The sequence below is a fragment of the Alosa sapidissima genome, chromosome 24, assembly GCF_018492685.1.
Source record: "Alosa sapidissima isolate fAloSap1 chromosome 24, fAloSap1.pri, whole genome shotgun sequence".
NCBI classification, from domain to species: Eukaryota; Metazoa; Chordata; class Actinopteri; order Clupeiformes; family Clupeidae; genus Alosa; species Alosa sapidissima.
Window position 1 is genome coordinate 15036931 of NC_055980.1, and position 24615 is coordinate 15061545.

The 24615-nt window shown below is 44.0% G+C and overlaps 1 protein-coding gene across 3 annotated transcripts in view; it reads left to right on the forward strand.

Moving 5' to 3' along the window:
- LOC121699761 (disks large homolog 5-like) overlaps window positions 1-24615 on the forward strand; it is a 55785-nt gene that overhangs the window by 24666 nt on the left and 6504 nt on the right. For 2 of the 3 annotated variants that reach the window (XM_042082144.1, XM_042082145.1), the window contains exons 8-27: window positions 2571-2801; window positions 5167-5351; window positions 6231-6356; window positions 6939-7071; window positions 7697-7824; window positions 8111-8286; window positions 14604-14707; window positions 15270-15362; window positions 15652-16381; window positions 16673-16815; window positions 17566-17683; window positions 18110-18236; window positions 18630-18748; window positions 19124-19222; window positions 19587-19755; window positions 20463-20540; window positions 22255-22417; window positions 22638-22771; window positions 23121-23285; window positions 24022-24187. In XM_042082144.1, the coding sequence (XP_041938078.1) occupies window positions 2571-2801; window positions 5167-5351; window positions 6231-6356; window positions 6939-7071; window positions 7697-7824; window positions 8111-8286; window positions 14604-14707; window positions 15270-15362; window positions 15652-16381; window positions 16673-16815; window positions 17566-17683; window positions 18110-18236; window positions 18630-18748; window positions 19124-19222; window positions 19587-19755; window positions 20463-20540; window positions 22255-22417; window positions 22638-22771; window positions 23121-23285; window positions 24022-24187 (3387 nt within the window). The remainder of the gene's footprint in view (window positions 1-2570; window positions 2802-5166; window positions 5352-6230; window positions 6357-6938; window positions 7072-7696; window positions 7825-8110; window positions 8287-14603; window positions 14708-15269; window positions 15363-15651; window positions 16382-16672; window positions 16816-17565; window positions 17684-18109; window positions 18237-18629; window positions 18749-19123; window positions 19223-19586; window positions 19756-20462; window positions 20541-22254; window positions 22418-22637; window positions 22772-23120; window positions 23286-24021; window positions 24188-24615) is intronic. The other variant, XM_042082146.1, reaches the window with a different exon arrangement.

Here is a 24615-nt window from a genome sequence, read left to right on the forward strand (position 1 = left end):
AACAGAACAGGTTCAGTTCAGAGTAAACAGCAACGGTATGTGGTGCATTAGTCAAGGACACAAATATATTGTCTGTGTGCCATGACCAAGATGCAGGGAATTTGATTCTAAACATCATTAGGTAACAACTGGCTCTGCAGAGGCGAGAGGCATTTTTTTTTCAAGGAAACTGATATTTGGTAATACATCGACATCCCAACAGTTCTGTTTTTCATTTAGGGAAAGCCACTGTGGTTTTGTCTCCAAACATGTGCTTTTCAGCAAATTCCCTTTACACAGAAGTTGTACAATTTGTGCTGGTAACTAGATCCAAATATTTGGGCGCATCTGTTGTTATATGCTGTTGTTCAGGGGTGTGTTTCCCAAAAGCATAGTTGCTAACCTGTTAGCAACGGCAAATTGCATTGCAACCAACAAAGTTGCTAGTTAGCAACTATGCTTTTGGGAAACGCACCCCTGACCGTCATCCTCATTGTTAATGTCAATAACATTGATTGGATGAGGACTTTGGGGACCCTTAAGCCTGATTTCTACTTCTCTTCGTACCAAAATAGATATATCTGTTTACATCCTGAACCGCAAGCTTTCAGAAAACTGCAAAAACTGTTTAAACAAACATGCAGTTTCTTACTTAGCAGTGAAAAACTTCAGTTATGCTCAAAGTTAAGTGATGTCAAGCACACAGCAAAAAGCAACTGATTGAGGCTAGGGCTCAGTTGGGGCTCATAAGTAGCGGATCCGAGTAGCGTTTGCACTGCCTATGGCTACCGTGTGCAGCAGGCCAAGACTTCTGCCATCAATGGGCTCTGTGTTGCCTCAGATGCTTATCAAAGGCCCCCTGGCACCTGAACAACAACTAGCACTCCTGAGCTCAACTTCACAGTTTAAAGAGAGTAGCAAATATTGTCCGTGCTACCTCTGTGTAAATAATTGAAAGAAAAAAGCACATAAATAATTAGTGATGAGTGAGTATTTGGAAAGCCTTTTTTTGCAGGCAGTGAGAAGTAGTTTTTGGGCTTTTTTTTCCTGTTTGTAAGAGCGTCAGCCTAACCCAGCCCACTGGGCTGACGAGAACTGATTGCTCACGCCAAGCCGGAGTGCTTCCTGTGTGCTTCTTTCGTGTTAGTGTTCCTATCCTGGGGAGAGTCAGCTGTTGGCTCCCCGTGTTAAGAACTAATTAAACCAAAGACAATCCCTGTGCTGTAGCTACACTAAGATGAAAGCATTTTTGTAAATAAAACTATTTAAACAAGGACTACCTGAACACATAAAACTATCTATACTTCCCCTACTGCACTTACACACACTGCACTTTTTACCCCTCCTCTCTCAATCTATTTATTAAATTCTATCTAAATCTGTCTTTCTTTATCCTTATAAATAGTTGGTGATCCTTCACGACACCTCTGCACAGGAACGTTGAGCACCTAAATGCCATTTCACTACATGTTTTACAACAGGTATCTCTATGGATGTGACAAATAATAAAACATTCATAAAGGTTAGACTGGGGCTTTGGGGACTGGAACCAAGCTTTTGCTTTGGCACGCACCACAACTAAAGCTCCGTGCAATATTGTTCAGTTAAATTTTAAAAGAAAGTGGAGATGGGGAGAGAGAGAGCGCGAGTGCACTGAACTGAATTGAACTGAACTGGAATTCCCTGCGGCCCAAAATAAGCCCGTCCGTGGTTAAACACAGTCTAACTAAAGCAAACAGTAGAGGAAGGCATGCACCGTCATCCGTTGCTTACCAAGCCATTCTGCCTTTGACCGAAAATATATTTCCGTGTGTGTTACTTTTTGTTTTGGTTTTGTTGTGAACCTTTCTGTTCAAAAGTCACTTGCTTGTGAAGAGGGACTTGGTTCTGATCAGATTCTGTGGTTCGGAACTGACCCACTAGTTCTGAATCATTAGTCTGTTTTTAGCAGAGGCGGAAAACTCCGGCTTCAGAAAGTGAAAGTCCCACCACATATTTGTTCCAACCATTCGCTAAACCAGCTGATTTTAAAAATAGCACAACTACGTCAGCCAGCTAATATGTGAAATCACCTGTGGCAAGTGCACAGGTAGAACTAATGGTAGGACTGAGACTGGACTTGTTCACCTCTGTTTTTTCGCTGTCCTAACCTTAGGGTCTGGACACTCTCACTTTTATTTTTCTGAGTTTTGTTTAGTTTGTTTTTCCTGTGAACCGGAGTGGGCGTGTTTTACAGTTCAGTTATGCCTGTGGCACCCTCTGTTGATGACACGTCCTTGGTGCCGTTCAGAGCTGGTGGAAATGCGGAATGGTTCACTAGATGGCTCTCTTTATTTTCTTTTCTTCCTTTCTTTCCTTTTTTCTCTGATTGCCCACATTCTGTAAAGCGCCATGATACATGTGTAATGTTTTGGCGCTCTATAAAGCACAATAAATTGAATTGATGGCAATTAGCAACAAGGTTCAAAGAATTCAGAACGAAACCAGTTCAAGAACCAGTTCTCTGTTGGTCGAAATATGCCCTGAAAGGTGTGTGGCTCCCCAACCTCTGACCCCCCCCCCCCCCGACTGTGCGGTTCTGACCCGTCCAGGAGCTGGGCTCAGCGCTGGTGGAGCGTGACCGTGCGCTGTGCGAGCGGAACGAGCTGCTGGAGAAGTACTGCTTCGAGGTGAAGGACAAGGCGGAGGCGCAGAAGGAGCTGAGCCAGGCCTGCCGCGACATGGAGGCCGTCAAGGAGGAGCGTGACGTGGCCCGCAAGGAGCGCACCGAGGCCATCATCCAGAGAGACCAGCTGCTCCGCGAGTACTACCAGGCCAGACAGGTAATAGGCTCACTCACTCACACACACACACACACACACACATGCTTTCTCTCACGCTCTCACTCTGTCTCACAGACACTGGCACTCACTCACTCGTGCGCTTCCTCACTACTTCTGTCTGGTGTCTCTTTCTCTTTCTTTTTTTACTCACTCAGTCAATGTGTGACCTCACTTATTTACCTGCTCTCTCCATCACTCCAACAAACACACAGATAGACAGACACACACTATTATTTACTCAGACAAAGCTGCTTCAGCACATCAGCACACCACTCCCAACATTAGCCTTTGCAATATTATACCACTCGTCTCTTCTTATTTATTATTTATTGCTGTGGAGCCGAGACCCGACTAATGAGGCGTAGCAATAAATTAATCTTGTATCTTGTCTTTTTCTGCCCCACCCCTTTTGTGTGTCTCTCTGACTCATGCTCTGCCTCTATCTCTCCCCCTCCTCTCTCTCTCTCTCTCTCTCTCTCTCTCTCTCTCCATCACCACTGTCTGTATCTATCTCTCTCTCTCTCTCTCCATCACCACTGTCTGTATCTCTCTCTCTCTTTCTCCTTATTTTCTCTGTCATTGCCATTTGCCTTCCCTCTGGTTCAGCAATGTCTAAACCATCTCTTTCATTCTGTCACCTCCCCTCCTTCCTCTATTTCTATCTCTTTCTCTCGTTCACTCCCTCTTCACAGCTTTCAGATCTTTCTCACACTCTCCAAGATACCATCTGTTTCCCTCTCTCACCTTCCTCCTCCTCTCCCTCCTCCTCTCCTCTCTTCTCTCCTCTCCTCTCCTCTCTGCAAACAGCTAAAAGGTGACACAACAACACAACTCAAAAACCAGCCAGCACATTAAACAGCATCCATTTACATGACAACCGTGTACTTCCACCCTCTATGGGAACCTTGGCATTCTACAACCCCCCCCCCCCCCCCCCCCCACACACACACACACACACACACACACACACACACACACACACACACACATCCCCCGGACTCCTATTCACCTTCCTCCAGTGTTTGCCGAGAGCCAGTGCAAATGTTTACAGCCCCACTCTGACATAAACAGCGAGGGCGCCTGAGTCGGGGTTCTCCAGGAAGCCTAATTACACTGTCCAAACAGGGCGCCTCCGGCTGGGTAACTATTTGCTCGGCGGCTTTCACATGGGCTGCTCCCCTCCGCTACGCATTGCACTGCACTGCGCTGCGCTGCGCTCTGGTCACTGTGAGCGGTGGCTCCTCTTTCCTCTCCTCTCTTCTAAAGGGCCACAGACAATAACAGAAAAGAATCACACACACACACACACACACACACCATCCTGAGATCAGTGTTTTCCAGTGGCATTTTTCCACCAGTGCACACAAAACACTCAGGCACAGTCACAGATCCACACATGCTCGGATGTCAACGCACGCAGGCACGCACACACGCACACACACACGTGTACACACACACACACACACGTGTACACACACAGACAGATGATACACAAATAAAGGGCCACAGACAATAACAAAAAGAATCACACACACAAGCACACACAGGCACACACATACTCATATACTGGATGCATGAACTCAACACTGAGCCTACAACTCAACTCTCCTATCTTCAGCCACTACACACACACACACACACACACACACACACACACCACCCATCACGCACTCCCACCAGCACGCACACCGTGAGAGTGAGCGACACCAGTGGTAGTAATCCGCCACTCCCCCCCCCCATAAGCCCAGCCTCAAGCAGGGGGGCACATCTGCCTCTGCCCCCCCCCATACCCCCCCTCTCATATCCGGATCAGCCTGGCAGCAGCAACACCAGCAGCAGACGATCAGCCTGGGGAGCTTATACAGACAGTGATCTCAAAGCGGCGTGGCCGCCTGGCTGGGCCATTATACTAAATCACATTCACAGTCACTCATTCATCATGGAGCAGGAGGCAGGCAGGAGCAGTAGCCACTAAAAATAATTACCAAAAAAGAATAATCTGCTCTTCAGACATTGCCCCTTGGAGGTTATTTGTCAGTTTGGTGGCTATGATGATGCAGATTAGATATGAATAAATGCAAATAATCCCAGTGAAAGTTAGGTAATATGCTTAAGTAAGGTAATTATTTTTGGTAGTAGGCCTGCTGTTTAAACCACTAAAGTGTATGAGTACTTACCGGTTACTTAGATTACAAAGAAGAGAACATGCGTGATTAAAACCACTACACAGCCGCATTATGTTGACACAAGATGTATTTTTGTCCCATGTTTGTGATTGTGCTGTACGTGTGTGTGTGTATGCGTGCGTTTGTCTGTGTGTGTGTGTGTGTGTGTGTGTGTGTGTATGGTGTGTATGCGTGTGCAGAAGCAGGACTCAGCGGCGCTGGACATGGAGCGGGCCAACAAGGAGCTGGAGATCCTGCGTAAACAGTGCGAGGCCATGAGCCAGGAGCTGCAGGAGGCGTCCCAGGAGGCCGAGGTGGCCAAGTGCCGGCGCGACTGGGCGTTCCAGGAGCGCGACAAGATCGTGGCCGAGAGGGAGAGCATCAGGTGACTACCTTACCTAGTAATTGATTTGGCTGATGCTTTTATCCAAAGCAACATCAATTACTATGAGCGACAGTATCGGGGTTAAGTGCCTTGCTCAAGGGCACGATGGTAGCAGCCAGGAATTGAGCCCACGACTTTTTCAATCCACTATGCTACCACTAACAAATGCTTTGATCACCGGACCGTGCTGCACGGAGGTGGCCTCTGGTCGTGTCCACAATTTCCCCTTAAAGACATGATTACCGTTTAAATATTAAATATGTATAATCAAACATATCAACAGTATGATAGTCTTGTTTTCTTTTATTTGTGTTGCTTGTCTTAATATACAGCACTTTGGTCAACTGCCCTTGTGTATAAAATGGCTATTTAAACAAATAGACGCTGACAAAGACATGCCATTTCACACTGTTAAGTCCAGCTTAAAATAATATACCCCATAACTGAGTATTCAGAAGTAACCTCTGTTTACTAATCTACTTTTATTGTTATAAAGGGGTTTGATAGTTTTGAAGACCTGTGATGCAACAAAGTTGTAGTTGATGTTGAACAGCAGAGACTGAATAAAGAGTGGGCACCCTGTCAGCAGTGGAGACTGTACAGTAGAGGCATATGGTGCATGCACAGCTCTGGACAAAATTAAGAAACCACTGCACCACTTTTTCTGATGTCATCCTACGGTTGCTGAGTGACATTCGAATGATTGACGGTCATATTCAAAACTAAGAGACCACTACAAATTTGCCCGTCAACTCATACGAATGTCACTCAGCAAGTGTAGGATGACATCAGAAAAATGTTCAGTGGTCTCTTATGCTTTTTCCAGAGCTGTCCAGATGCAGTGTGTTTGACTGGTGCAATGCTGCCCCCTGTGTGCAGGACCCTGTGTGACAACCTGAGGAGAGAGAGAGATCGGGCTGTGAGTGACCTGGCCGATGCACTCCGCAACTTGGACGACACGAGAAAACAGAAGAATGACGCTGTGCGGGAACTGAAGGAGCTGAAGTAAGCCTGCTACTCACTCACTCACTCACTCACACACTCTCTCACACACACACACACACACACACAGGTAGACATACAGTTTCATACCCCCTAGTGCACACAAATCCACATAATGTAGGCCTCTTCCGCTCCCAGAACTTTTGTAACTGCTTGTAAACTTTCTCTCCTCACTGAGGACTTTAAATTATTAATCCGATTTTATATTTAACCAGAGTCACACAATGGAAATAACCCCAGGCTATGCCAGTAAAATCCTTTACATCTCATTTTTCTATCTCTTCAACTTTATGTGTTTTTATTGCCACCTGGTGGTTGTGAGTTGTATGTACTCCTGGACACCAACCATTCTAAAATCTAAATTCTGCTGTAATGGCACATGGCACAAGTACAAGGTGAATTGGGGTTAATTAGCCTATTGCATATAGGTTTAAGGAAATTTCATTTAAAAAATGGTAATGTCAGAGTTTTGACTAATGTCTAACATGATCTTTTGACTGAAGAGTTTACTGAAAGAATCAGACATTTTCTGATCACTTTTCATGGCCTGACACCTGGCTGTGGCGTTGCATTGCGTTTATCCAGGGAGAAGATGGAGGACCAGCTGGAGAAGGAGGCCCGGTTCAGACAGCTGATGGCCCACAACTCCCACGACTCGGCCATCGACACCGACTCGCTGGAGTGGGAGACAGAGGTGGTGGAGTTTGAGAAGGACAGGGTGAGTGACAGTTTAAGTTTTTAAAAAAAAAAATTTTTTACTTATTTTTTATTTATCAAAGATAGTCGTCATAGACAAGTATCTATTACACTGACTGGACAAACAAACAAACAAACAAACAAATAAATAAATAAATAAATAAATAAATAAATAAAGGGCTTTTCACAGGAGAAGCAACACCCGCTAGTTATTCAATTCATTTTCAATGAGAGACAGGCGGGCAAACCGTCTCGAGATTCTTGCCGCTTACATGCACGAATCAAGAAAATACCCGCTTTTGAGGTGGCGGTGTGGGCACTTCAGTTTTGCGTTGTCTTTCAAATGACAGGTGAGGCGGGAGGGTGCGGGACAGAGCGGGGTCTGTTTTCTATCTGAAGAGCTCTTAAGTGAAGGGGCTAGGTGTGCTCACAGATTATGTCACTATTTGCATAGTCACTGGGAAAGTACTGGTAATCCATTGACTAGATATTAATTATTGGAGAAATACAGTGGAATAACATTGGCTCACCTGATAACAATGGAAAAATACGGAAGAAATGTTTTATGTTCTTCCTGCTATGGTCTCTTCTAGTGTTATTAAACATCATATGTTGATTTAACCTTCAAACTTCCTGATGCTTTGCAGGATGACATGGATTTGAAGGCACTGGGTTTCGACATAGCAGAAGGGGTAAATGATCCGTATTTACCAGGAGACTGTGGAATATTTGTTACGAAGGTGGACAAAGGAAGTGTTGCTGATGGAAGGTTGAGGTAAAGAGTGACTCGTACCTCTTTTATCTTGGACATTATGCTCTCAAAAAACACAAAAGCAAATCACATCATGTATTATATCCAATCACATCTCTGTGTGTATTTATTCGAGGCCACAGACACTTATTTGCTGGTAGTGTTTACCATGTAGAATATTTGTTGGTAGTCTATACCATGTAGTGTATTTGTAGGTAGTAAAATGTAGTATATTTCTTGGTAGTATATTCCTGGGGTTATGCTTGTAACCTGTTTGTAACCAGTATCCTCCTTTTCCTGTTCTGCTCAGAGTGAATGATTGGTTGTTGAAGATAAATGACGTGGACCTGGCCAATAAGGACAGGAAACAGGTCATCAAGGCCGTGCTGAGTGGGGGTGGGGTGATCAACATGGTGGTGCGCAGGCGGAAGTCCCTGGGCGGCCGCATCATCACCCCCATCCACTTAAACCTGGCCGGCCATAAAGGTGGGTGATCATCGCCGGTCTTTGGCCATTTGTTCATTGGTTCAACGAATGAATTCACTAATGTAAAAAAAGCAATGTAACTTAATGGAAGAGTAGCCAGCTTTCCTGGGGATCTCAAGGATTAAAGTTCTCCGTCGTGCGACGGATTTCCGTCAATTTGATTCTAGAAATGCCATATTTGGGATCGATGCAGATCCGATGAGAAAAAAAATAGGAGGGGGGGGGGGTCCGATGAATTAATGTGTGTCATGTTAAATCTTTAAAGACCTAATAGTGTTCTTGAGAACTTTCTGTGTCTCAATCAGTGACCGTTAAAAAAAGATAAGTCAGCCATGAGTTTCGCTTTGTTTATGTTGCTAGGCCTACACGATTGTCTCATTGTTTGCTTAAAAAAAAAACGTCTGGAGGACTAACGGTCTAAAAGTTGGATTATAGTGACACAATCGATAAAGCTGATGAGAATGGCCAATCCGTTTAACTTTTTTGGATATGGTAGCCTAGCCTACATTGTGAGCTCTATGTGCGAATTCGGAGATAAACGTATGCTGTGTTCTTTTCCGTGCATCAATGTAGACAATTTCTTGGCCTACTATCACAAACTCTTGTCAGGGGAGGTCATTCATTTTGGGTGTCACCTATGACTTGAACAGATAGCCTGCTATGCCACCCGATGTAGCCTATTAGTGTTACAGTTTTTAATCAATGCAACTAACATGTGTAAAGACGCAATATAAACCGTAGCCTATGCAATTTATTATCCCGTCTGTTATGACATGTCCAACAATGTGTTTCACAATTTGCGACGGACGGTTTTGACTGAGCGTGTTAGCATAAAAAAAAATAATATCTGTCATCATCGCGAACTGTTGAGTAAGGGGGTCAGTCGTGTTTGTGAGCACAGACAGCCTTGTAGCCTATTTTTACTTAGGCCTACACTTTTAACGACATAGGTTGTGATTGTATGTTGACAAAAAATAACCATGCAATTAAAATAGTCAACTTAAAACTTTGCTATAAAATATTATTAATTTATAGGACAAAACCATAACCAGTAGGCCTACCAGAACCTCGCATATTGGCGTCATGATTTGTGTGCGTCTATTTGGCAAGGCCACTAGCTGTCATGGATGCGTTGCTAAAGGAAGGCACAGATGTCTTAGACAAAACTAGAAATGCAATTGTGCATGAAAATGCTAAAGTTGTGATGTAAAATATCATGTATAGTTAAAACAGATAATACAGAGATGGTTACTACGGTGATGCTAGGATAGACATTGTGGTTGCATAGCTTAATAAAAGTTGATAGTTTAAAAGTAGACTGTTTAAAAGCTGAATGTAGATAGTTTAAAAGTTGTTGATAGACAGTAGATAGTTTAAACGTTGTTGATAGACAGCTAGTTTAATAGATAGTTTAATGATAGTTTAAAAGTAGACCGTTTAAAAGTTGAAGGTAAATAGTTTAAAAGTTGTTGACAGACTGGAAGTTTAATGAATGTTGATATTCAAATAGTTTAATGGCTGTGTATAGGTAGATATTTGACGATAACTGAAAGTTGGAATGGCTCTAATGTTTGCTAACAATTATGCTAAGATTTTTAACTATGCTAACCATGTTACTTAGCTAATGTTTTATAGCAGTGCTAGCAATGCTAACATGCTAACCATGTTACTTAGCTAACTTGGCTAACGTTTTCTAGCAGTTTAATGAATGTTGATATTCAAATAGTTTAATGGCTGTGTATAGGTAGATATTTGACGATGACTGAAAGTTGGAATGGCTCTGATATTTGCTAGCAGTTATGCTAAGATTTTTAACTATGCTAACCATGCTACTTAGCTAATTTTTTATAGCAGTGCTAGCCATGCTAACCATGCTACTTAGCTAACTTAGCTAACATTTTTTAGCAGTTTTGCTAAACATGCTAACTATGCTAGTAATGCTAACTATGTTAACCATGCTACTTAGCTTACTTAACTAACGTTTTCTAGTAGTTTTGCTAAACATGCTAACTATGCTAGCAATGCTAACTATGTTAACCATGTGACTTAGCTAACCTAGCTTATCATTTTTAATAGTTATGCTAAGTAGCATGCTAACATGCTAACTATGTTAATTATGTGACTTAGCTAACCTAGCTAATCATTTTTAGTAGTTATGCTAACTAGCATGCTAACAATGTTAACATAGCTAACTATGTTAACCATGTGACTTAGCTAACCTAGCTAATCATTTTTAGCAGTTATGCTAACTAGCATGCTAACTATGCTAACCATGTTACTTAGCTAATCATTTTTAGCAGTTTTGCTAATAATGTTAACTAGCATGCTAACTATGCTAACCATGTTACTTAGCTAACTTAGCTAATCATTTTTAGCAGTTTTGTTTAAAATGCTAACAATGTTAGCAATGCTAACCATGCTAACTAGCTACAGTGGGTAGGAGTCATAGTTGATGACAAGTAACAGTTACAATGGCTGAACAGTTAAAAAGTTCAGTAGTTTAAAGGGTTAAATTGTTTAATAGTGAAATATTGTAGTGAGGACTTTTATTTTGAAACCGTTTTTGGCAGAGGAAGCAGTTGAACAGGATGTGTAGTCTTAATAGGGCCAGTTTGTATGCTTAAAGCCTGAGACGCAGTTGATCCAGGTGGCCTGAACACCTGCCATAGGATTCTAATTGCTTAACGGCCGTATTATGAGGTCACAATCGGCAATGTTAAGTCTATAGGGATTTCTAAAAAGTTTTTCTTTAATAGTTTAAAAAGTATAAAAGTTTCAAAGTTGAAAAGACATAGCAGCTTGGTCCGTTTGAATACTTACGTTACAAAGTTTGAATGAAGTTTCTAAGTTAAACTGTTCAAGAGAAATTGCGTACGGAAAAAGTGGTAAGCGGAATAATAATAAGAAGAAGTTGTTGCCTAGGAAGAACAGTACAGTGCATTTTCATGCACTGTAATAAGAAGAAATTGTCTAGGAAGAACAGTACAGTGCATTTTCATGCACTGTAACTAGCCTGGAAACCAGACTCTCTGACTTCGCAGTACTGTAGGGAGAAGAAAGCGACCGGAAGTACGTAGGCAGGCCGAGGCCAGGCTAAGACAAAACAGTTAAAGAAAATAAATGGAGATGGGCTTGGCTGTTGGAAACGGGGGAGAACTACAAGCCATGGTGTAAAGAAATCAAAGTGCCAGGGGTTTGCTTTTGTGCGGTTTGCTGTAAGAAAAGTATTTATGGATGCAATAGGAAAAAGTTTTAGCACGCCACCAATCAGAAGACCGCCATAAGGTTAACATTCGTGCACTTCAGGACATCTTCCCTACCTGGTGCAACTGCCACCAAGACAGAGGTAGGCTACGTTTATCTATGGCTGACCGTTTTTGCGCTCAGAAATAGGCTATGCATGTTCTTTCATAGCGCAACACGACCTGTCCCTTACCATATCGCCAGTGGCGATTCTAGACATTTTTAACAAGGGAGGCACTGATTAATTCAAGGGTGGCATGAGGCAAAACATCCAGATAAACAGAAACAGGCTCAAGATGTGAAATTAGCACAAATACATTAGGGAAACCAGATACAAACACCATACTCATAAATTGAAGGACAAAAAAACACAAATACTTTACTCTCACATAAAATGTATTTGTATTTGAATAAATTGTAATACAAACATAAAGTTAATTATCTAAGTTGTCTGTCACTGGGCTATGCTGTTCTAAAACAAATTCCATCATGGGGACATTAAAATATAATCAATTTTATTATATTCTATTACTGTAAATGAAGATATACAAAATATACTCATCCAAGACATTTTCCCCACAATAACTCATATCTATGGCTGTAGCTGCATTGGTTTAATAAACGTCCACGCTTCATACTGATGCGTTTATGAAGATTTATTTTCTCTGTCTCTTATAAACTGTAAACGTGAATAGTCAGAAAAACACTGTGACAACGTTAGCGCCATAAACCAAATGCCGAGTCCATCTTTCATTGAAAAGTCTGTGACTGGTTTACATCTCTATTGACACTCTTCCCATAATTCCCTGGTTAAGACCCCGTATACAAACAAACTCTTAATACAAAAAAAAGGAATATTTTTTTAATGGTGCATGAAACAAAATCTAATTTTTAAAGCAGAAACTTAAAACATTTTTATATCTATTTATATCTTTATAATGACCACACTGTCTGAGACAGTTAACAATGGCCATCTGTTTTTGTAGCTGTTAAAATAATTTGACCTGCTTTTTTGTCTATTTGTTTATTTTCTCAAGAAACTTGAGGTATGAAGGAGTGTATTGTATATGTGAGCAATTTCATCTTCCTGAATCTCAATATTATGATCACAACAAGTCTGGGAAAATTATTCATTAAATTTTCACGTGGGGTAACTTGTTGCAGGGCAACCATAACCGGTTCCATGTCTTCCGATTGGATGATTAATGATCAGTTTCTTGAGAACTTTAAAGTTCTCAAGAAACTTGAGGTTGGTATGAAGGAGTGTATTGTGGATGTGAGCAAACATTGTGCACATTGCACATGTTGCAACTTCTTGCAGGGCAACCACATAACCAGTTCCATGTGTTCGAATTGGATGACTAAAGTTCTCAAGAAACTTGAGGTTGGTTTCGGAGGTATACTGCCCCCATCTTTTATGGAATGTGGAGTAAGAATTGATTTTTTGGCGGACATTACACATGGCACCTTTAAATGCAGATGAGGCAACAATATCTCGAATGTTCTGATTCGTTACTTTGATGAGGAAATGGGAAGTCTTGCAAACTTGATTTTGTGTATTTTACTTGGTGTTGAATTGCATATTAACAAGAAAAAAATTCTCCCCTTTAAACACTTTTGGCCTGAAGTAATTAAATAAGAGTGTAAGTTAAAGCCTTTCTACAATATTGCTGCAGTAGAAAAGAACAGCAATGGCTAGTCAGCAATGGTCAGGGATGGTACTGAAATATCGTTTTGTTTATCAGGAAAACTCAATCTCAATCAATTACACTCGCAATTCGCCTTATTCACATGGCGGCTAAAACGAGGCTACAGGGTACACAAATCATAGGATTGTTATGTTCTATGCATTTACCTGTAGGTGGCATGAATTATATTGTAAGTGTACCCTGTAGCCTCGTTTTGGTTTAAACAATGGCCGCTGTGTGAATAAGGCGAATACTCCCTTTACTTTGCTGTTTGCATCTTTTTGTACATTAAAAACCAATAGGTCGCGACCGCAAAAGGTGTGCTATCTCTATAGGTAGATATGAACAACATATGACTTATGGCCTGAAAAAAGTTCAGTCAAATATTTTTTTTTCACTTTAATCCCTGGGATCTACCCCTACAACATTGAGTTACAGCTTATTTGGTCTGTGAAGGGTCTGAGTGTCTTATTTTCAAGAAGAAATCTATGATGTTTTAATAATTCAAGTCTACTGGGAAATGAATGATCAGGAAGAGACTTGGCACTGCAGTTGTAGCGCATAAGAAGAGCAATAGAAATGTGAACATATAATAATTTGCTGTAATCAGAGATGTAAAAGTCCGGCTTCAGAAAGTCAAAGTCCTGCCATGTATTGGTTCTACCTGTGTGCTTAACACAGGTGATTTCACTAATTAGCTGATCTACCTGGCTTAAGAGTTGTGCTAATTAGAATCAGCTGATTAAGTGAATAGTTGGAAAAAAATGTGGCAGGACTTTTACACCTCTGGCTATAAGATGTGTGTGTGTTCTGTCGTCTGTGGGTGTTCTGTCGTCTGTGTGTGTTCATCAAATCAAAGATGCTGTGTTGTGTCGCATCATAAGATTTCTGTGTGTGTTCTGTCGTCTGTGTGTGTTCTGTCGTCTGTGTGTGTTCATCAAATCAAAGATGCTGTGTTGTGTCACATCATAAGATTGCTGTGTGTGTTCTGTCGTCTGTGTGTGTTCTGTCGTCTGTGTGTGTTCATCAAATCAAAGATGCTGTGTTGTGTCGCATCATAAGATTGCTGTGTGTGTTCTGTCGTCTGTGTGTGTTCATCAAATCAAAGATGCCGTGTTGTGTCGCATCATAAGATTGCTGTGTGTGTTCTGTCGTCTGTGTGTGTTCTGTCGCTGTGTGTGTTCATCAAATCAAAGATGCCGTGTTGTGTCGTATCATACGATTGCTGTGTGTGTTCTGTCGTCTGTGTGTGTTCATCAAATCAAAGATGCCGTGTTGTGTCGTATCATAAGATTGCTGTGTGTGTTCATCAAATCAAAGATGCCGTGTTGTGTCGTATCATAAGATTGCTGTGTGTGTTCGTTTTCCTCTGTCTCTGTTACACAGACAGTGGCATCGGCCTGGAGAGTGGCGTGTTTGTTGCGTCGGTTGCCCCCGGCAGCCCCGCTGCCAAAGACGGCTCTCTGACCATCGGGGACCGGCTCATCGCTGTAAGCCCCAACACTGTCTTCCTCTACATCCATCAGTGTTCCACTGGAGCGCAGCCACAACACAGCCTCACATAGATACACTCCAGGGGAACATCAGAAGCAGGCAATACGTCGAGAGAAATATGATCACACAAACTAAAGATAATCTCCCCCTGTTCCATCTTTATGTATGAGCACTGAGCTCACTACTACACAATACTTTAGTGTGCACACACACACACACACACACACACACACACAAACATACACACGAACACACACACACACACAGACCAACACACACACACACACACACACACACACACACACACACACAAACATACACAAGAACACATACATACACACACACAAACATTCACTAACTCTCTTACTGGTTTAGTCATCATCCAAATTGCACTTGCTCGGATGAGTCAGAGCTGATGTGTAAGAGATTTTAAGCTTGGAGGCGTATGGGTTCTGAGGTGGCCTTGAAAGAAGAGTTAAGGGTATTCTCATGCTTTCATGCTCAGACACACTCATGCAGGTATAAACCCCCCCCCCCCATTTCTCTCTCTGGTGACAGATAAATGGGATCGCTCTGGATAACAGATCACTAAGTGAGTGTGAGTCGCTTCTAAGGGACTGTCGTGATTCGCTGAGCCTCTCACTTCTCAAGGTGAATGCACACACACACACACATACACACACACACTTGCACATATACATGTGTTAGCTAGAGCACAGTTACTTCAAATGACATCTGTTAATGAAAGAACATACTTTAGCACTACCCGTATGCAAGGTCTGACTAAACATGCACCTGAACACAAGCAGCAGATAGTCATTAAGAAGTGCTGCTCCCAGTAGGAGCAGTTTCACAAATCAAGTGAAGTGTTGAACTCTGCAGCTGTAGTTGCTTTTTAGGGTGCTACTGACTGATCATCTTTCCATGATTCCTGTCCTAGTTCTTCCCTCAGAGCCTGTCGGGTCAGAGTCTGTTCGAAGTGGCCCGTGAGCTGGACAAGAGCCCGAGCGGGAAGCTGCCCGGCGCCGAGGTCCTGGCGCGCAACTGCCGCAACCTGCGGCACAACAGCTCCACGCAGACGGACATCTACTCCCCCGAGAGCCCGGCGTCGGCCGAGCCCAGCCCGCCCCCCTACCAGGACGTGGTGTGCTACCAGCGGCACCTCACCGCCAGCCCGCACCAGTCCAAGCGGCCGCTGACGTTCCACCCGGCCTCCGTTTCCGCGGCGACGGCGGCAACTGCCGCCGAGTGCGTCAGCGTCGCGGTGGACATGCCCCCGGAAAAGAGCCACACGCCCCAGAGGAGCAGCGGAGGCACGTGGCCCCGGGTGCTGGCGGGAGGGCCGCCACCGTCATCGTCGTCTTCGCCGGACGCCGCGGCGCCGCTCTCCATCTTCCGCGTGACGGCCAAGCGGCGGAAGCCCATCTTCGACGCCGACATCTTCAAGCGGCCCGACACGCCCACTAAGCTGGACTACGTCACGCTGTCCAAGGCCCGGCCCCAGAGCCCTCGGACTGACGCCCCGGCCAACCCCCCGACGCCTCCCACGCGGAGCGACTCCTTCAAGTACAAGCACAAGCAGCAGAGCAGTTCGGCGTCGGACTCCACTCTCACCACCGGCTCCCCACCGTCCACCCCCTCCCAGTGCCCCCCACCATCCGCCCCAGGAGGTAGGACTGCTCGATCAAAATCACAATCATTTGGGTCGATATTACAATTACACGATTACTGGATACGATTAATGATTTTGGAAACACCAACCATTTTCTAACCTTTCATTTCTAAATCTGTTTCTCAGTATACATTTTTGATTCTTCTTGATGTTAAGAAAGTAGTTTATTAATACAATTAATACAATAGTCACTACTATAAACCAAACCAAATATGGCAAAACAATTGCATCTCAATTATGTTGTTAAGTCCTAATTGAAAATGGATTTTGATTTCTGGTCATACCACAGGCCAACTAGGAGGAGAGCTCAGGACCCGAGAGGACGTAGCGGTCAGAACCGGCCCGGAGCAGGAGATGAAGAGGCCCAGACCCAGCTCTGCCCCCGCCCCACGCCGACAACTCACCCCTCTCAAGATCCCCATACCTATGCAGGTAACACACACCAGCACACCTGTACAGGTGGCAGAGTAACGCACACCCAAACACTATTAAGTAGGTGCCAAACTCTGGTGATAAACTTAGACATAAAATGTTACACAGCCCAAATGGCTCCAATTGGGTATTCGGCCGTGAGTCCGCCTTCAGATCCAACACCAGCGTACCTGACACATCTCTAAACCATCACTCAAGCTGCTTTCTATTCATCATCACCCCCCCCCCCCCACACACACACACACATCCACACACACACCATACCCCCCCCCCCCATACACAGACACAATATACCTTTTTAATTACTACTTTTAATTTATTCTTTGAAGTTGAGCTGGCTCTTGTGCAAAATAATTGAATTACTTATAATTCCTTTTATGAGTACATGACAATAAACTACTTGAACTTGAACTCAAGTCTCAGCACTATGAGTGTTATTGTGGTGTTATTGTATTTAAAGCAGCAATGTAGTGATGGTACACAGTACATCTAAGTCCACTCCATTTGCCAGCACCTATTATTGTTATGTAGATGTGATTTATACCTTTTATTATTGTTTCTGCATGCACACACTAAGCATGTGAACCATTGTCAGATGACGTATGCTGCACTGCAATGTGTTGTGTGTTGTTGATCAAATAAATGTGTTTGGAGAGCTAGACGTTGTCCAGTGCAACTTCCTTGTCCATGACGTGCTGCTGATTGACTGTGATGAGTCATGCTCACATGTTGGGCCTGTGTTTTGTTCAGGCGTACGCCAAAGACGAGCGCTCTCCAGACTCCCTTGGGCCCGTCGACTTCTCCCCCACCCCACCTCACGCTCACATGGGCTTCCCCCCGCCGGGCTACCACGGCCCTCTTCCAGGACGTGAGTCTCACACACACACGGCAGTCTCACACACACACACGCTGTCTCAAACACACATGCAGTCTCACACACACAGGAACGAACAAACACACACTCTCAACACATGTACACACACACACACACAGACAGACACTCAACACACATACACACACTCTCAACAAGACAGACACTTCTCTCTTTCTCCATTTTCCTCTTGCTCCACATGTCCATCAGTATATCCCCTAAATGTCTGAAAACCATATTTAGTGTACCTTTCAGTAAACTATGTACATTACTGTATATCTATTATCATTTAAAAGTATTATAATAATAATAATAATAATACTACCAATAATAATACTTGGAATATAATTGTAAAAGTATCATTTGGACTGAGTAATTCTCTTGTTTGTAATTTATGTCCTAAATTTGTTTCTGTATTGACAGAGCCCTCCCCTCGTGGCCTGTCTCCCTGTCCGGCTGTCACCACGGTGATGCACAACCCTGTGTACACAGCCTGGAGCCACTGGGTCAACAGCAACACCTGCCCTCCCGCACCACACTCACGCAACAGGTATGCTCGCGCTTACGGCAAGCTCCAGAAGAATCAACAAAAAAACTCAATAAAACTCGACGGGAATCTGGACTGCATTGATTTGTAATCTCTCTCTCTCTCTCTCTCTCTCTCTCTCTCTCTCTCTCTCTCTCTCTCTCTCTCTCTCTCTCTCTCTCTCTCTCATAATACCAAAACACATACTGTAAATGAACACTTTTTCAAAAAGTAACCAAAAACGCATTTTATTAATATGATTGGGCACACAGGGTTTTAAATTGTCTCTCCTCTTCTAGGATAACCTGATAAGATGTCTGTCTTTCTTTCTTTCTTTCTTTCTTTCTCTCTCTCTCTCTCTCTCTCTCTCTCTCTCTCTCTCTCTCTCTCTCTCTCTGTGTTGTATTGTGTGTCCAGTCCTCAGCACCATGGCCGTCTGAGTCTGGACCTCAGCCACAAGCGCTCCAGTGAGCTGAGCGATGGCGCTCGCCGCACTCCGCACAGCACCAACTCCCTGCCCTCCAGCGCCAGACACGGTGGGCTGAACACACACACACACACACACACACACACACACACACACACACACACACACACACACACATATCACATCTTAATACCACCCCACACCCTGGTCTACTAACACACCAGACTCATGAGGCTGTGGCATGGGCTGGTAGATACGTGTGCTGTGGTGTTGTTTTTTCTGTGGAAGGGAAATGGAGATCGTGTCTCCCCTTGTTCTTTAATCAATGCACAGAGGTTAGTGACTTGTGCAGTGTCTACAATGCTGTTAACAAGCTCTAATTTATTGCTGGTTTGGTAAGTCCTCCATAAGCTGTACAGTAAGAAGTACAGAACCCAGTGGCATAGTGTACTCATCTCCTTTCTTCTCTTTCCGACTTTGGCAGGTGGGGTAAGCAGTCAGTATCGCGCTGAGCGAATCAAGATCCCCTCAACGCCCCGATACATGCGCTCCGCTCAAGGCTCCACACAGGGCTCTGACAGAGGTAAAGCTACAAAGCCCAAACCTACATCCTTCAGAACACCATAGCAACAATTGGCACGCATGTGGCTGGAGAATACAGCTGTTTGCCACAGTACCACAATCATATCATGTAGGAGAGGTGATTAGGTGTCACAAGGTGCCACAAGTCAAGTCGCGTCACATGTGGCACCTTTAAAAGCAGCAGAAATTGTACCATAAGTGCTTCACAGTTAATGTTGATTAATTAAGAGTAGAAATTAACACGGGTAAGGTAAAAATATAAATAAAAAAACAAGTAAAACAACATAAAAAAAAAGTCATCCCCTTTAGACTAACTTGTGCTTAATTGTGTTCTTTCTTTCAATCTGCCCTTTTTGTCCCTCTAGGCTCCCTATCCCACTCGGACTGCAGCACCACCAGTCTCATCACCCCTCCTCTATCCCCCCTCAACCTAGAGACCACCTCCTTCGTCAGCAGCCAATCACAAGGCTCCATTTCCTCCCACGTCAGGCTGTCTGTCAGCCCTGCACCAATGGGAGACCGGAGAAATGACAGGTACAATCAGACATTAAAATCTCTACTCTTTGAAGAACTAATGCTCTTTACGAAGGCTACATAATTATACTGAGAGCATCAAAGTCTCCAGCTGTCTGCTTCATTTCACCTTAACATTTAGTGATCTGTGGGGTTGTTACGTAATTGGTGGAGTTGTCTAGAGGTTCTGTCATGAGTCGAAGAAGGGTGTCATGTACCACCGTGTCCCTGGTGGATTAACTGACATTTCAGCTAGTGACACACTTCAGGTTTGTTTTAACAAATGCCACCGAATGAAATGTCACTTCACTAACTTCCCACAGACAATTCTGTTTCTTCTGATAGCAGATCTGCCAAGAAAAAGGAAAATGGCGATGACTTTTTGTATCTTTTCGTCCACCTCTTTCTGTTTTTTTTTTGTTGTTTTTTTAAACTGCCTATACACTTTAAACCCTTAGGGCCAGTTACCCATCCATGGATTAAGACCAGTTCTAGACTAAAGGAACATTTCAATGAACATTTTTAGTTCAAAAAACCTTTAGGCCTAGAACTATGATTAACCCAAGTACAGGAAACTGGCCATAAAACTCCCCCCTCTCGTCATCTCTCATGACCAAACGCGCCGCGTCTCGCTCTTCCTCGCCGTCCTCTTCCTCTCTCAGCCTCTTTGACTTCCCCGTCCTCCCGCTCCCTCTCCCCCTCTCTGTGTCCCTCTGCGACTCTTTCAGACGTCTGTTGTGTAACAAATCCTTTCCGAGGCTCCCTCGGCCCCTCCGGCCCAAGTTCGCCTCTCTGAGGAGCTTAAGGTTGGTTCTGATCCATCCGCACTCACACCCGGGAGATGGGGATGTCCCAAATCACAAGCCTCAGGACCGCGAGGGAGCCTTGCTCGCCTGACTCAATCGAATTCAATTTAGTTTATGAAAGGGTGAAATTTGTTAAACTTATTTTATTCGATATGCAGTATGAAAGGGTGACATTTATCAAGCTTATTTAATTTGATAGTCACGACACTTGAGAAAGGATAGGAGTTCAAAATCACATATTTGATTAATATCACTGAAGCACTGGGAATTTCTGTGGAAATCTGCAATGCAGCCCATGCTTTAAATGTAATTGTACATGGTCTGCAATCTTCAAGTATACTTGCTGCAACTGAACTCTTTGATAACTTTGTTGATAGAAACCTCTGAGGAACTGATGATATTTTGGGACATACCCTTCCACCAACTCTCTTGTTTCTCTTGTTTTGTCTCTTCAATGTGAATGTCTCCTCTCCATCACTGACATTGTTGCACTTCAACAGGCTTTCATGCACATTTCCTGCACTTAGTCCCCTTCCTCTAGAGAATGTTCCTCTCTTTAGCCAGATTTCCTTTCCTGGGTTGCTAGCTGAATGCTTGTTTGTGACTGGAGCTTGAGCGTTGTGTTTTCCTCTTGGGTTGGACCTGGAGCGGCTGCATGAGTCTGATGATTTGGGGCTGAGAGAGTCACTGCATGGGTCACATCTCCGGAGCTCCTCGGCTTTATTTGGTCCCTGTGTTCTGAAAAAAAGAAGAAAAAAAAACAGCCTACTTGAGGACACCAATAATCAGTTTATCCTACCCTCAGCCTATCTCTAAATCCACCAGATCTACCCTTGCAAGAAAAAAGCAAGCTTCTTCTTTTAAATTCACTGTTGTTATGTAAGGAAAAACAGCGTCACAATAATATCAATGCCTTTCCACCTGCTGCTCACCCCTACCTCAGATATTGATCTGACAATGGACCATGGACTAATGGAATAGGAGAAAAATGCATATGGAAATATTAATGAACATAAAATAAATATACAAAGCAAGGTGCTGTTTAAGGACCCTAAACAGTCCCCTCCAGTACACTGGGCACTTGTAAAGTAATTGGTAGGCAAGGATACCTGTCACTTTTGAAGTTCCATATTTCTTCATATATTTGGACCGTACTGCAATTCATTCCAGATTAGAGAAACTAGAATTTCATAATTTAGTCATTTATTTCAACACCACAAGGTTTTTTTTTTTCATTTTTTTTTTATCTCTAGTAATGTGTAAATGCAGTTAAATTGTATCCCGTAAAAACTTTATTTCAAAAAATATTTCTAACAGCAGCTTTAATCTTCCTTTGTTAATCTAATCAACAGGAGACCCTGGCCCATCTTAAGATAAGTCACGGCCATCACAGCCTAGTGTTGCTTTACCAAACCTCATCCATCTCATCCAAGCCTACAGTAATTTAGTGCAACCCTGCTTTTTCTTGGTACACGATACCCTTGTACAGCTCGCCCTAGCCTGCAGTGTGTTCAAACCCAGCCTTGCTAAATCCTGTCCCCATGAACGCAAGCGAAAGCACACCACAAACAATATCAGATAGTGTAACTGCATGTGACCAGTAACGTATGAGGGAAAACTGTTGGACTGCAAAGAAGCAATATATAAGTTGCTGTGTTGGGTTTAATATAGCGAGAATCCTGACTCATAACGATGATGATTAACGTGTGTCCAGGCCGTATCTGGAGGAGCCGCGCGCCGTGACCATCCACAAAGGGGCCGAGCCACTGGGCATCTCCATCGTCGGCGGGGAGAACGGCGGCATCTTTGTCTCCAAGGTGACGGGAGGCAGCATCGCTCACCAGTACCAGCTGGAGTTTGGGGACCAGCTGTTGGAGGTATTGCTGTTAGAATATCAGTCTTCACTTTTGAAGATTGAAAGATGTTCTGACTCATAGCATGAAAATAGCTGCATCATTGGAGTAAAAAAAAAAACTGTAAAAGGCTTTCTGATTCTTGTACACTTACTCTAAATTCACCTTTATCACTGTCATTGTTAACTTTTTGTCTTTTCGACATTTCCTCTCTCTCTCTCTCTCTCTCTCTCTCTCCCCCCAGTTTAATGGCATAAACCTGCGTAATGCTACAGAGCAGCAGGCGCGGCTGATCATTGGTCAGCAGTGTGACACAGTCACCATCCTGGCCCAGTACAACCCTCACATGTACCAACTGGGCAACCACTCGCGCTCCAGGTACCTGCCTACTGCCCCTGACCCTATCCCAGTGCCCTCAGTGCTATCCCAATGGCCCCAATACTGCCCAGGCATCTGCCATCCCAATGCCCCAATACTGCCAGGGCACTATCATCCCAATGCCCCAATACTACCAACTCATACCCATTGCATTACCCATCTACCTGTCACCTGGGCTTCAGGGAGTAGAAGTCCTACTGTGTATTGGCTCTGTCTGTGCACTTAACACAGGCGATTTCACTAATTAGCTGATCTACCTGACTGAAGAGTTGAGCTCATTGAAATCAGTGAATGGTTGGCGTAGTGAGTTCCCTGTTTTGGGGTGTTGACCGTACCCATGTTCTCTCAGTTCTAGGATTGATCCAATCAGCAGCCATCCTCCGTCGCACGGCAGCGGAGCCACGCCCCCCGATGACCACTCCACTATCGACACGCTGAGCGAGCAGGACGAGGGCACCATGACGCCGCCCTCCAAACAGACCACACCGACCACTAGCCCACGCGGTTCTGTCAGGTAAAAGCTTCCACAAGGGGTCGAGACATTAGGCCTAGTTTATACTGAGAGCCATCAACCAAGGATCTTTGGTCTAGGCTACAAGCACCAGGCTTGGCCCTCAATATAAACAGAGAGTTCAAGGTGAAAGGGTCAAGAGTTTACCAAGCTCAGGGTCGAGAACCCACCAGGTCGATGGTAGTCTTCAGCTCACTTGAGTGTTTTTGTGTGAAGAAACATCCTCTAAAGACCCTCCATGGATCATCAGTAGGTGATTACTTTACTTTTGTTGTGGACTGTCGAGGGTTAATGTAGTTTGTTCCATTTAGACTATTTATAAAGCAGCTCAACATGTAGTGACATTTCGAGATGGCGGTGCATGTGGGAAAGCGCTGAAGATATGTTAAAGATAAAAAAAAAATTCTGTTCCGGCCCTCTAAGGGTTTAGAGAAAGGCCATCGAGGAACCTTTAAATCCACACTTTTTTCTCTCTCACCCTTTCCCTCCATTCTCCTATCTCTTACTTCTCTCTCAACTGCCTGTCTCTCCTTCCATAACCGTGACCTTTCCATGATCTTTCCTTCTTTTCCTTCATTCATCCTTTCATTGATTGATTGATTCATTCATTCATTCATTCATTCATTCATTCATTCATTCATTCGTTTTTTCTTTCATTCATCCTTTCTTTTATCATTTATTTCTTTCTTCCTCCAGATTCCTTTAGTGTAATAATAATCTCTCTCTCTCTGTACGTTAGGCGTGTGCTCCCGGAGCCACGGCGGGTGACGGTGCAGAGGGTGCTGGGTGAGCTGGGCGTGTCTATCTGCGGGGGCAACCTGCACGGCATCTACGTGGAGCGGCTGGAGGAGGACAGCCCCGCCAGGGCCGCCGACGGGCTCATGCCCGGAGACCTCATCCTGGAGGTAAGTAGTGCAGAGAGTGTGTGTGTGTGTGTGTGTGTGTGTGTGTGTGTGTGTGTGTGTGTGTGAGTGTGTTTGCACATTTGCGCTTACGCTTCAACCACACTCGCATATGGTTCTGTATCTTTGGCAACATTGTCTTTTTCTGAGTGGTCATAGCATTGAAGCACACTGAATGGAACTGGATTGAGACAGAGAGGGGGGAGAGAGAGATGGATTGGGGGAGGGTGTTGGGTAGGAAGAGAGGGGTGAGGGCTAGAGAGAGGGGGAGAGTGGGGGATGAAAGAGAGAGAGAGAGATGTAGGGTAGAGAGAGAGAGAGATGAACAAGGCAGGGGGGGTCAGGGTGAACAAGGGATGAGAGAGAGAGAGAGAGATGTGGTGGACAGGGAGTGATAAAAAAAAGATGAGAGAAGGATGAGTACATGGGGT